Source organism: Centroberyx affinis, unplaced genomic scaffold, assembly GCF_046629955.1.
Source record: "Centroberyx affinis isolate AG114_WGS23_722 - 3 ecotype Tasmania unplaced genomic scaffold, CSIRO-AGI_Caff_v1 ptg002334l_1, whole genome shotgun sequence".
Lineage (NCBI taxonomy): Eukaryota > Metazoa > Chordata > Actinopteri > Beryciformes > Berycidae > Centroberyx > Centroberyx affinis.
This window is the reverse complement of record NW_027280601.1, coordinates 160106-174344: the sequence shown is the minus strand read 5'-3', so window position 1 is coordinate 174344 and position 14239 is coordinate 160106. Positions and strand designations below refer to the sequence as shown.

Below are 14239 nucleotides of genomic sequence, written 5' to 3'. Positions count from 1 at the left end.
AAAGTAGTCTTTATTTTTTGTAGATATTGCGTCTAACCTGCTTTTTCCGGGACAATCTTCAAGCAGGCAGAACCGAGGAGGACTGTAAGTATGCGTTTAGCTAAAACAACTGAGAATATGTTATCAAGTTAGGTTGTTCTTGCAGTTTGGTAACGTTTATGCTGTATTTGATATCAATGGGAAAACTGTTCGTCATGCGTTAGATCCCATGAAACGTTATGCCACGTTATGCTTGCAGCTGCTTCGAGGCTGTGCCTGTTTTGGTGTGGCGTGCCGTTCCCGTTCACATGCATGCAGTATGTAACGTTAAAATGTGTGTGTTTGCAGTTGTAACGGTTTGTTTATTCTCAAATACGCACAATAATGACAGCGATTCATAAGCAACAAGCAACGCACAGCTGTTCTACTGCACGCTTTCTTGAAATCTTTGATACGAAACTGTCTGAAGTCTCCCGGTCGTCAAGTCGATGATTGCAAAGTTTTCAGATCGCGAATGATTGCCTTGGCTTCAGACGGACAGTTCGCCCTAAAAAGTGACTTACAGACTGAAACAGCTGCATGATTTAACCTGTCAAAAACTATCACTACGAAACCAAACCCCTTAATGTTATCCCTTAAATGTCCTTCATTTCTCCATTACTAATAACATAGCTTTAAAAAAGTAAGGTTGGTATCGTGCTTACAAGGGATTTATTCATGGGTTGATTCACAGAAACACTGGTAATTAAGGGTTAATTAAGGGGTTTTTCATACCTTTTATGCATGGTTTACAGGGTTATTAATGAGTTATTAATGGAAAGTTCATGTCTCCCTGAATTTGTCATTAAATTAGAAAGTAAGGAGTCAATATTAAGGGGGTGTTTAAGGTTTTCTTTTTTTTGTTGATGGGATCTCCTCCATTAATAATTCCCTTTTTCCCCTTAATTTTAAATTTTGGGATTTTGCATGAATTAAGGGGTGAATTAATGTACATTAATGAAAATATAAGGTTATTTTAAGGGATTACCAGTTAGTAGAGTATGTTTCTCAGCTATCCATTCAAACTGCATGCTCATACCCACTTACACAGGAAGAACACTGCAAATATTGTGCAAACAAAGACTTAATTTATTTAAGTATAGTTACAGCCACATGAACATAATCAGCTACTTATTTTTTGGTGGAAAGCAATCTCTTTGTCAGTCAGCTGGCAGTCAAGCTCAACAGTGTGTTAAGCTGACTCATTTTATATTCTTCAATGGCCTGCTAAGAGCTTTTTTAGTGTAACTGCTGGCCACTGTCCAATTTGCTGGCAGAACCTGATCTTGGCCTAGTTTGAACTTTGAACCCCCTGCTCACTATAGCACCATGTGACTGTGAGAGTGGTGAAGCGGGAGTGTTTCAACCGGTCTAAGGAGTGATTTTACCCCAAGGAGTTACATACTGCATTGAACATGATAGAGGTCTAGCTTGTATAACTAATCTCTTTAATGATAATATGATACTTTGGTCAGCTGCAGACTAGCACCCCTGGAGCTTACCAGTTCAGGACACTTGAGCAGGGCAGATGTTTGTTGACTTGAACCCGGGTCCTGCAGTTGAAGGACGGTCACTTGGCCACAATACTGTTTTACCTGACTTCCCTTTAAAGGATAAAGGATAGTCAGCTGTCACGAGTCAGCTTTTTTACTTTTTTTTTTTTTTTTAAAACATTGTCTCCTCAGTTCATAAGTGTCAGCAAATCCAGAGAAGAGCCTGCGATTTTTCCTTTTTGTATATTTAGGTAATAGTCTGCATGTTGAGTGCTCATTCTGATACTCTGCCAATGAGGCTTAAATTGTACATTTTTAAGTCAGCTTGTTTAAACTAGGGTTGCAAAATTCCGGGAATTTTCAAAGTTGGAAACTTTCCATGGGAATTAACGGGAATTTATGGGAATTAACGGGAATTTATGGGAATAAACGGGAATAAACCAGGAATTTACTAAATTGAAGGTATGCTCTTAATAGGGAACTTAAATATAGTTGGGGAAAATATATTTTAGCATAATCCTGACTAAAACAACCAGATATCATGCAAGTACAGTTGAATATCTATGCTATTCCTCAATCACATGCACACATAGCACACTGCTTACTGCAGGGCTATTGAGACCACGCCCCCTACATGCAACTCAACATTCATGTTTTTGTTCTTCAATGAAAGAATTGATTGTTCAATAAAATATTTAACACTTGATAAAGTTCTACTTACAAATAAATCTGTTTTAATTGTATTATTTTGGATGGATGTCTGCTTATAACAAAACAAATATTTATGCTTGGATATGATACCTTTCCATTAAATTACCCTCAATTCCCAGTTAATTCCCATAAATTCCCATTAATTCCCATAAATTCCCATTAATTCCCATAAATTCCCATAATTCCCATGGAAAGTTTCCAATTTGGAATATTTCCAAAATTCCCCAGCTTAACTTCCCATGGAAATTTACCGGAAACTTTCCGGAAATTTACCGGAAATTTTCCACTCCTTTGCAACCCTAGTTTAAACCTAATTGGAATTATAATAGGGACGCGATCTAATGACTGCATGTTATGCTGTGTAGATGACTGTGTCACTTTGATCTTGGAGCCGGTTCTAGAGACAGTTTCGGCGGTATCCTGTGCGCAAAATAACATGCTTTTCCAAGGTCTTAAATTCCGTGTGCAATCGACAGATGATAACGGCCACCGCCTCTTGATAAATCATGTCCACTGCCAATTTCCATAAATCCCTCCCTTTATTTTGGCCTCAGCCTTCAAACACCCACAAATGCAATTAGCCTAGACCAAACTGCATGATTTCAGGCGCAAATGCCCTGTGCACTGGCTTAGTAGATCAGAAAACAAGGTTTTAGCACCCGCAATGCGATTTGCACTGGCGCAAACCTTTACTAGATCTGGGCCTATTATACTCTAAAGCTTGTAGAATTGTGCCTCAAAGGCAAAGATGTCTTATAGCACACACAACACACATTTGAACTGCCTTCCAGGAAAATTAATACTGCAACTGCCTCCTGAATTTATTGAATGAAGAATATTTCTGCCTCCCAGGCAGTTTTGTGTTTTTTGCTTTGTCTTGGTATGGTACATTTTGAGTCAATGCCTATCTCAATCAGAACTATTTTAACTGCCACACAAGCACCTCCATTTTGAATTTGCTGTCTATTTGTTTGAATAACTGAAATGTTTTGCATTTGGCTGGTTCAGCAGAACAAGCTCGGATCTATGACAGGAAACAGCAGTCGGTCAGTAAGAGTTTAGAATCTTTGTTTCTGTGTTAGATTTGGACTTAGGCTGTTGTCAGGCTTTGTTGTGGCTGAGCACTTCCTGGTTTCACTCTCTGAGTTTCAATAGGTGGGTCAGCTGACGCGGGTCACGCCCTCTATCTGTGGCTTTGTTGTGGAAATCTGAATGGCTTCTCTTATCATTCATATGCTGATGATACCCAGCTCCTCCTGTCGTTCCCGCCAGACGACCCCACAGTCTCGGCGCGGATATCGGCATGCCTCGCCGACATCTCGGCTTGGATGAAGGAATGCCACCTTCAGCTTAACTTGTCAAAGACTGAGCTCCTTGTCATCCCAGCCAGTCCCTCTATACAACAACAAATCAGTATCCAGCTCGAATCAACTGAGCTCATACCCACAAAGTCTGCCAGAAACTTGGGTGTCATGATTGATGACCAGCTAACCTTCAAGGAGCATGTGACTTCTGTTGCTCGGTCATGCCGATTTGCTCTATACAATATCAGGAAGATCAGACCCTACCTGTCTGAGCATGCAGCACAACTCCTGTTACAGGCTCTTGTAATATCACGCCTTGACTACTGCAACTCCTTACTGGCAGGGCTCCCGGCCTGTACTTTCAAACCTCTGCAGATGATCCAGAACGCGGCGGCGCGTCTGGTCTTCAACCAGCCCAAAAGAGCACATGTCACTCCGCTATTCATATCCCTCCACTGGCTCCCAGTTGCTGCCCGCATCAAGTTCAAGTCCTTGATGCTCGCCTACAAAACAATAACCAAAACGGCTCCGACCTACCTGAACTCCCTCATTCAGGTCTACGCTCCCTCCCGCTCACTACGCTCTGCCGTGGAGCGGCGCCTGGTGCTGCCACCTCAGCAAGGCCCTAAGTCTCTAGCCAGACTCTTCTCTTCTGTGGTTCCCCGGTGGTGGAACGAGTTGCCAAACTCCATTCGATCCGCAGAATCCCTCTCTATCCTTAAGAGAAGGCTAAAGACCCAGCTCTTTAGCGAATACCTCCTTTCATAAAAAAAAAAAAAAAAAAAAAAATTGAATGCACTCTATGCATTACCTCATAGCACTGCCTTGTAGCACTCCCTCGTAGCACCTATGTCCTGTTGGACCAGAACTTAGCTTGTTGCACTGTCTCGTAGCACCTTTGTCCTGTTGGACCAGAACTTAGCTCTATAGCACTTACTCTCGTTGTTCTCTCCTATCTAGAAACTTGCTTGTGTTGTATGCAAATCTCATGTGTAAGTCGCTTTGGATAAAAGCGTCTGCCAAATGTGAAATTGTAAATTGTAAATTGTACATGCGGGCTGTCTGCCTGAAAGGCTGTTCAGTGTGAACTTATCCATAAATCACTTTTCAGGCTCCATTATGTTTAGCTTACCTTGCCACACCTTCATTCCATGTCACCTACTGTAGGTGTTGTCAAGCTTAGCGTTTCTAAAGATTGCGGCCCACTGTTGGTCTATCTGTCCTCTATCAATCCATTCAGTCATTGGAGGCATAGTAAGGCCTCTGGAACAATGTCTAGACAAAATGATGCAAAACAGGCTTTACATTTCAAATAAATATTTCTTCAAAATAACAACTACATAGCCTAGTGCATGCTTTGGTTTATTGACAGCAATGCTATTGCATGCAAGTTATCATACTGTATCATAATTTCCCTGTCCCTGGCTGATGAAATAAATAATCGTAGGTTGGCTATGATTGTCTTCTCTCATGTGAGTTCAGGAGGCGGCTATAGACAATCTATCAAGTGTCCAGTTGTATTTTAGTAAAATGTCTATGTTAATTTTTGGTTTTGAAATATTAGCAGAGAAACTGATGTAAATTTCGAGCCCTCAGTATGATGGCAGACCAACACAATTCATGTTCTTGCATTAGACTGTTATTGTTCTGGTCTTGGTGTGAACTCAGTCTCACCTCAGGTGGTCTCGGTCTCAACCACAACATTGGTGCACAGGCTACATAATATTCAGCTGTAGACATCGTCTTGATTCATACTTAAACATACTTAAATCCAGACAAATTAACTTCCAATTTGACAATGTTTTCCATAATTGTAAATGTAATAAATGTAATTTGTGATCTTTGGGGCTTGTTTACAAGGATGGTACTTTTAATTTTTGCCAATTTTTGGGGTAATGTTGGACACAAAACGTTAATTAATTTTAAATTAGAGATTTAATTTTTCCGCATCCCCTGAAATTTTCCTGCTTTTTTTGTTCTGATAATTGCCCTGTGACCTACCTTAGCCACATGTAGAAAGATTATCTAATGGTAAAAATGTGATATGTGATATTATAGTTTGTTTTTCTACAGGACCTGAACAGTTCACACAACCTGCTTCGCTGGCATTGACTTGGAGACTTACTTTGCAGGCTGTGGTACATTTTCTGGCTTAGTGTTTAGTGTTTGGTTTAGTGTTAGTAAGTCACACATTAAGTCACTAGCATCCAAGCCAGGCCTGTCCAAGATCATACTTAAAGCAATTTTTATTTTTTTGTTGTACAGTAAATTATCCCTTTAAAACACCCCAGTCACTATTTCACTAACACTATTCTAAACCCTTGCCACGCCTTGCCAATTGTTGGAGCTATCAATGATCCACTGTGGGATCTATCGGTCACTTAAGGACAAAGCTTTTCTGAAAATTATGTATAATTTTGAGGTTGGTTGTAGTTAAACATTATACTTTTGGTGCTGTTGTTCTGTCTGTCTGGTCTTTTGTTTTTTTTGGCAGCTCTGCTGAAAATGTGCTTCTGCTGACATTGTGTTTGCCTTTGTTTTTTGAAACCTAGAATATTAGAATTGTACACATTATAATACACACGCACAGACACTCTGTTTCTGTGTCTACTCGGTCTACAGGGGCCATGGCCTTCCTAGGGAGTGCAGTTCGGAGGGTCGTGTCGGCAGTGCGGCCCCCTCTCTCCCCCTTGTGCCGGACGAGTGCTCGCTCCTACAGCTCAGAGCCCACCAAGGAGAAAAACGTCCCCTACGAGAAAACACTCAAACAGGACGAAGGGGTCTCCACCGGGCCCACTAAACCTTTACCCAGGTTAGGCTGATGGATGGATGGATGGATGTGTGCTTGGGTTAATGGATGGATAGATACGGGGCATGGGGTGTTTTTGGTTTGGTTCCAGTAGGTTTTGTATTTTAATAACATCACTTATTTGGATATTTACAGTATGTCACGATGGACATTTTGGATAATGGATGGGTGGATGGATGTGTGTGTGCATGGATCAGTGGGTGGATGGTTGGTAGGATGGATCAATATAAGGTTAGGTTGATGGAAGAATAATGATCATAATGATCTGCTCAAGCCTGATCAAATTAGAGATATTGTGTTGATTACTCAGAAACAGGTTTGAAGGCAAAAATACATTTTAATGCCAGATTAATAATGCAAACATAATTTTAAGCAACTTGAAATAATGGTAACCATGGTTATGAGTAATGATAATAACATTATCTTTGTCATCTACTCAAAATCAGATTTGTAAATTGGAATGATTTGTCCGTTTAATTTCATATTCCTCTGATTTTGAGGGCAAAATAATCAATAAGTAACTGAAAGCAGCTTTTGTTATTGAGTTTTTGTGATTCAGTGGATTGTGTTGCTGATTGCAGTGTGAAGCAGGTAATCATTATGTAACAGATTGCACTTTGAAAGTAACATTCCTAACTCTGATGATCAACTGTACGTGCCTCAGGTCAGCGGATGTGGTGGTGATTGGAGGGGGCAGCCTGGGCTGTCAAACCATCTACCACCTGGCTAAGATGGGTTTGACCAACGTAGTACTGCTGGAGAGGGACAGACTGACTGCTGGCACCACCTGGCACACTGCAGGTACCACATTGTGTATGGATGGGGACAAGGTGTGTGTGTTCATGCCTAAGATGACGCATGCTGTACTCTTTGAGTGTCCAAATATTCTGTAATATTTAAATAATAATCATTTAAAACCTAGTACATTTGAGTATATATTTATTCCATGATATCTCAGTGATGCCAACCCACAGCTCGGTGCCATACAATACTGAATCCACTGCCCTTAACTTAAGAGTTGACAGCAGAAGTCAGCCTTTTGTGTAAAGGCTTGTAATGAACGATGTATGGACATAACTCTAAGCTGTACGATTTTTAACACTGAGGGTGTTTACATGTACGTTAATATTCAGAATATGAGGCTTATCCCGGCTAAGGTCTTAGTGAGGATATGGCATTTACATGGAATGGTCCGTAACCAATTTTTTTGTATACCTTGATACATGGAGATGGTCTAATATTGTATAGTTTTCCTGCTGCTTGAATAGTCCCACGTTATTTTGATGCTCGTGACTCCATGAGAACACACGTTACTCCATGGAAAACAAACCCAACAATAAACAGGATATAGCATGTCAGAATATACTTGTTAATATCTGCATATCCCAGCCAGCATATTCAGGTTTTCCAGGTTATTGTAAACACACTTGATAGCTACAACCTAGCTCACTGCTGGTTGTGCCTACAGTAAAATGTATACAGCCAAAAATGTCCCAAACATCTCTAAAAAGCTAAATTCAGGCAAACAGGGGGATTTAGGCATGTTCACAGAAGGTCACAGAAAGACAAAGACTGTTGTCAACTGTCAACGTCAAGTTGCATATTTTAGCTTTAAATTTGTTTGTTGCTAGAATGTACAAGTCTCCCTTCCCTTTCTTCACTCTTTTCCCCCTTATCTTACTCTACTTCTCTACTTTTCTGTCTAACCTGCCTTTATGTGTCGGTAAGATCTCTGTAGGTGCTAACAATTGTGTGTTTTCTGTACATACCTGCATGTGTCTCACTCCTGTGTGGGTATTTCTATGCAAACGCATGCTCAAATGCTCTGCGGTGTGTGTGTGTGTGTCTGTATTCACTAGGCCTGCTGTGGCAGCTCCGTCCCAGTGATGTGGAGGTAGAGCTCTTAGCCCACACCAGGAATGTGATCAGCAAAGACCTGGAGGAGGAGACGGGTCTTCACACAGGCTGGATCCAGAACGGAGGCCTCTTCATTGCCTCCAACAAACAGAGGCTGGACGAGTACAAACGTCTCATGTCGGTATGAATGGACAGAGAGATTGCCTGGCTTTGGTTATTGTGGGAAAGGGATGGATGGAAGAATGGATGGGTAGAGAGTAGATGAGGGATTAATGGAGGGAGAGATAGATGATGAGATGGATAGACAGGTAAAATGTCTCACCATCATGGTACATTTGAACCAAGACCTTAACCAGTAAATGATGTTATCTCCCCTCATCTCCAGCTGGGTAAGGTTTATGGTATTGAGTCCCATGTCCTGTCACCTGCGGAGACCAAGGACCTGTACCCTCTGATGAACGTAGATGATCTGTATGGAACGCTCTATGTACCAAAAGATGGCACCATGGACCCAGCGGGCACCTGCACCACCCTGACCAGGGCTGCCTCCGCCCGCGGAGCCACGGTAAGGCGTACTGGTTCCTGGTCTGGTCTCTGTTTGACCAGTAATGTACACTCATGTTCTGTTCTGCTCATGGATTTACACTGGATAATATACAGTTAAAATGCATATCTCTGACTGTAGTTTAGTCATCCAAATTGGGATTTAATACCATTTTGAAGTCTTAGCTTAGTTTAGATTAGTTTTAATGGGCTTAGAGTGCCACATTGGTTTGATATGCCACAAAAATAAAGTACAATGAGAAGTTTAGACAATCACTTGTGTGTACTGTAACTCAAAGTCAGTTGAGTATACTTTCCTGTGTACCTGACTCTATCTGAACTGTTCCACCCAGTAAATTCCACCTGTAGCGTGTTGAGTCGAAAATATCGAATTTATAATTTGGTAAAGGCATATAAACATTAATATTTTGATCAAGAGATCAAATTACACTCGTAGGGGCACCACCTTCGTAAATTAAGGACCTTTACTCATACTAATCAGTCATCAATCTAAAGATCATGAGATCTTTCCAGTTCAGGGATTGCTTTTCTCTGCAGACAAGGAAACACAGGACAACGACTTTATAATGAATGAATATATTTATTAACTACCTACTAGACAAGCAAATAAACGAATACAAACAAACATATAGCCATGAAACGGGGAAGTATATGGTAAGTGGGCAGATGATAAACCAGAATAAAACACTAAACTATAGGTGGACTCATGAAATGAGCATGAAGTAAAATAAAAGGAGGATGAAGTGAAAATCGAATGAGAAGGATAGAAACATTGGAATGAAGGTTATTGGCAACAGTAAATAGTGTTATGTCAATTTAGACCTATAAACCGGAGGGACGAGACGGGTCGCCCTAAGGGATAACTTAGACTATACTGACTTTCCTGATTGGATTAAGTGAAAACTTTAGTGAAGCTTTTGCATCAACTCTCAGCAGAAAGACATGGAAGTGTTTCAGCCTTACTTGCCGGGGGTCCATCGTGAGGTTTCGACCGTAGGGAAAGCAGGTTTCCTGAAGATCAGCGTCGGGTAAACTCGGCAATAGTCGGGTCGCCTGGCAACGGCAAACGATGAAGTTGGAGCGGGTCTTGAAAAAGACGCTCTTTTCAGGTGGATGTCTCTGCGACCGGCTTTCTGCTGTCGACTGGACTACGGGCATGATGGAACCGAGCGGGTCTTGAAAAAGACCCTCTCTCTCTCTCTCTCAGGTGGATGTCCACTGGCTTTCCGCTGCCAACCGGACTTCAGGCAGGATGGAGCAGGAAACTTGGCTGGTCAGCTGAGAGGGTTGACTGGAGCTTCTGACTTCTATAACTTTCCTAATTAACGGATTAATAACTCGTTCTTAAGATAACTTTGTAACAGTCTTCGCGGTTCAGCGAGGCTCGACTTCGTAGTATCAACGGCTTGAAGAACAGGGTCACATTAGTGACAAAGAGTAGTTAGGCCTACGAGGCCGCGAGATCTGAATCTCTGCTTGTGCTAAGTCTGGTTTGGTTGGTCTTCGAGTTGGTGACGGCATCATGGCCTCCGGCATGAAGCTCGGGGCATGAAGCGCAGAAGGTGACAAGAAACTGAGAGTTTTATAGTTTTCTGAGTTCCAAGGCGGGGTTTGCAGTGTAAAAAGAAACTTTGCGCGGTTTTGGAGATTCCGCCTACATTTCTTTGTCCTGGACACAGGCAACGCCCGTCATAAACAAAGAGGCACATGAGGATACTTCTCTCAATTACTTTAGTAGCCTAACTAGTCTATGTAATGATAACGATTTAGAATAACGAATTTGGATTTTACATACTCAACCAATTACTGTTGTCAATTGGTGAACATTATGAAACCTGTAAACAAACACTTATGGATTGTATAAAACCATTACATGAAACATGATTAGACAATAAAACTTTCACTGTTCAGACTTTCTGTGCACTGAGTGGTTTTAGCAGAATAGCCTAGATACATAGCCTACTTGTAATCTTAATATCTAAATCACAAATATATAGTAACTTTGGGGTTGATATAGGGAAACAGTGGAATAGGACATAATTATCGAGTTAGGGCCAGAATGGATAAATATAACTAGACCTTAACTATTGTGATGTTAATTAAAATACCTAAGCATAGCCTATATGATTAACCAATCTAGTATACTTCACATTATTCTAAACTCATTGGGGACATTAGGAAATACAAAGTAGAGGAAAAAGGAGAGAACTAAACCAAGAATGAAAGGAATTTGTGGATTTACGATTTTATGGCTCTATCTAGAAGAGTGGGGTTTTCCTACGGAACTAAACTGGAAAGGGAAAGCAATTTCTGACCCTTTTGTTAACATGATACAGAATGACTTTACAGTCATAACATTCACATTATTGAACTCACCATACATTCCTGAACACTTTGATATCACACATGACTATCAAAACCCATGTAAAGATGAAGAAGTTGAATAATCAAACAACTCATATAAATCATGGCAGTTAGACATCAAATTAGACATACATACTTTAGGATCCATTGCAAAGTACTAACCAAAGTTTCATGAGTCTTTATCAAGGATTTCTCCTGATTTTGACAACATCCCAATGAATGTTCCTCCAACTCTCTGACCCAGAGCTTTATCAGAGGCAGGCTGTGTGTGTGTGTGTGTGTGTGTGTGTGTGTGTGAATCCAGGCCTGCAGTTCGATGTGGCTCGTAGATAAGGCCTGTAAATGGGAGACGAGTTGTCTAAATGGGTGGAGGAGATCCCCCCTTGGTCTTGGTTAGCGTCAAGGTGACACTTTTGTAGCTTTAAAGGTGAAGGGTCATTTTTGTTCCTGGGAAAGAATGTTACTCAAGGGTCCATTTGGAGCTGTGGAGACCTGGTTCTGCTACACACCCATTTGAAGTAGGTTAAAAACAAATGCTAAAAATATTTTTAGCATAATTCCACGGAAGCAACACCGCGTTTCTGGCCTCCCCATCGTCCATTAATTCCTGATAATGGACACCTCGTCGGGCATTATCCCTTACATAACACTCAAGCTCCTGGTGTTGTATGTTATATTGTATATTGTATTATAAAATGTATTGTAGTGCCTAGCCTATTGCTATTGTAGTTCTTATATTTTGTACTGTATTGAGTAAAAACAGGACAATTACAGTTACTACATTTCAAGATATAACTTGTAAGCCTAATGCTGAGGAGAGTAGGCAACAGAAATATATGGTCAATCTGTCCTTTCATTGTCCCATACGAAAATGCTTATACAATTTCACTCATATTTCAAGTACACTCAGCAATCACTGACTGACCCAAGGGTAGAACTACATCACTGGTGGGGGACAACATGTTTACTACTTGCTTATAACTATTTGCTTGTTTGTTTTGGAAAGGTCTGTTCTGGTCTTTGGACTGATCTGGTCTTGTTTCTTTTCTTTTTGGAGCCATTCTGTTTTTGACCATTCAGAGTCTCTTTTCCTCTATTTTCCTCTACTTTCCTTCCCTGCTCTTGTTCACCATGGGTCAAAATACCTACATTTTTTAGTTACTTCAGGCAGCATTTCTACAAGAATCCTAGTATTTTGATACAGATTTGCTTTAATCCAACTAGTTAACTATTTTTATGTGGTGCAGGGTAAAAATAGCACCATTATCTGAACAACGGAGTCCAGTGTAGATAGCCAAGTCATAACTGTGTGCACAGCCGAACATTAGCTACTACTTCAGGCTCTGAGGAGGGCTATAAACCATGGCAGTAAGCAAACATAACACCATGGTTTTTAAATAGTCAGCCAGTACTAACAGATATAGCTTTTTTTCAGCTGCATATATATGTGATCATCTGTGGGTCATAGTACTTTGGTACAGGAACAAGGTCCAGTCCACTGTGTCAAACTCCACAGATTATAGCTAGCCATTTATGACTCTTGGGGTCTTATGTGTAAAACTTGGGGTAGATTCATCACTAAAAAGCTGTGTAGGCAAAAAGCTAATCCCAGATTTATAAAATGCAGCAGCGCGTGCACGACCTGATTGCATTTTCCTTGTTATAAATCACAAACAGCTGTGGGTTTGTGTGACTTGTGTGAACAAGCTTAATATCCATCCACACCCCACCAACTCCCACAGTAGGCAGTGGATGGCTGATGAAATACTTTGTTTGTTTACTACATTTTACTTTGTTAAATGTTTAAGTTCTCACTCAATCTTGCCAAGAAAGCCGAAAAAGCAGAAAGCAGTAGACTTGCACAACAAAGACTTTGCTGGCTGTGAAGTTCATCATTGTGGATTTATTGTCATTACAAAAATTTCTCAAATAGTAAGAAGTGTTGGCAACAGTAATTAAGAGAAACCCTCAAGTATGCACATTATCATCAACTGTGCGAGAACTGATATGAAGTCTAAATACTCTTTCTTGCCAAAGTCTGCCAATGTTATCTAACTGTGCCAAAATAGTCATTATGCATCATTATGCATCAACACAATGCACCAGAAATACAGCAATTTTCATATTGCCACAAATACGAGGCTTTAATTCACTCTGGTCAAGTATCTCAGTTGTAATTGTTGTATTCCCTCCAGCTCTGAGCAGCATTTTCAAGGAATGACATGAAACTAAAACAACGTATAGCACTGCATGCATGTCATCATATTAAATGGAAAAAACAATCGTATCAATTACAAGAAAAATTCTTGTCTACTTATTGCTGGTTTTCTGTTATATTTTTATTGCCTGTTTGTTAAGAATTTTGTAACTTATTTTGCCATAATGCTACTAGTACTACTGCTACTACTACTATCACTAATAATAATTCAACGTTATTATATGCCTAGCCTGTTTCCTTAGAAACTTTGACAGGCACACAAGACACAGGCAATTAAATATTATTGTTAAGCACAGTGGGAAAACAGTGGGAAAGAGTGCATTCACACATGTACATTTTGTCAACATCGCCAGTTGAAAAAGAACAAACCTCAAGAGAAAGTTAGCAGAATTACTGTGCCTACTGAATTCTAGAGTCCTTATCCATGCAGTCAATACAGGGTCCCATGAAGCAAGATTAGTGGGTTAGGCAGCTAACTCTGGACTTAACCCTGGCTGTTCAGTCTCATGATAGTGGCTCACTTTTGAACTTTGGGTACATTGCCATGGTAACTTAAGCTGCAGACCGAACCTGCTTCTGAGCAGGTTATGCTCAGGCTATCAGACCAAAATTTATAAAAAGCTTGACTCCTCACCAGCCAACTCTGGGCTCATCAGTCCTAGAGGATCCTGTGGACTTGGATGCACAGATAGAAAGAAAGGGGTCTTTACAGGGAACCCCTCTGTGTCCCTGATGATTTATTACATCAACATGTCTGTATGGTGTTGGCAATACAGAGAACTTCAACAAACATGCAGTTTACTTTGCTATTCGCTTTCAGAGAACTACTTGATGTGTTTGTAGCGTTTCCAGGCCATTTGCCCACTCTGGCTTTTAAAGAGGGCTTCTATGAAACAGCAGG

General features: G+C 40.6%; 1 protein-coding gene across 1 annotated transcript in view; it reads left to right on the top strand.

Moving 5' to 3' along the window:
- Positions 1-14239, top strand: part of sardh (sarcosine dehydrogenase) — a 52701-nt gene continuing 38462 nt past the window's right edge. The window contains exons 1-5 of the mRNA XM_071533175.1: positions 1-84; positions 6149-6338; positions 7000-7136; positions 8195-8373; positions 8578-8757. Coding sequence (XP_071389276.1) covers positions 6154-6338; positions 7000-7136; positions 8195-8373; positions 8578-8757 — 681 coding nt within the window. The 5' untranslated portion in view covers positions 1-84; positions 6149-6153. The remainder of the gene's footprint in view (positions 85-6148; positions 6339-6999; positions 7137-8194; positions 8374-8577; positions 8758-14239) is intronic.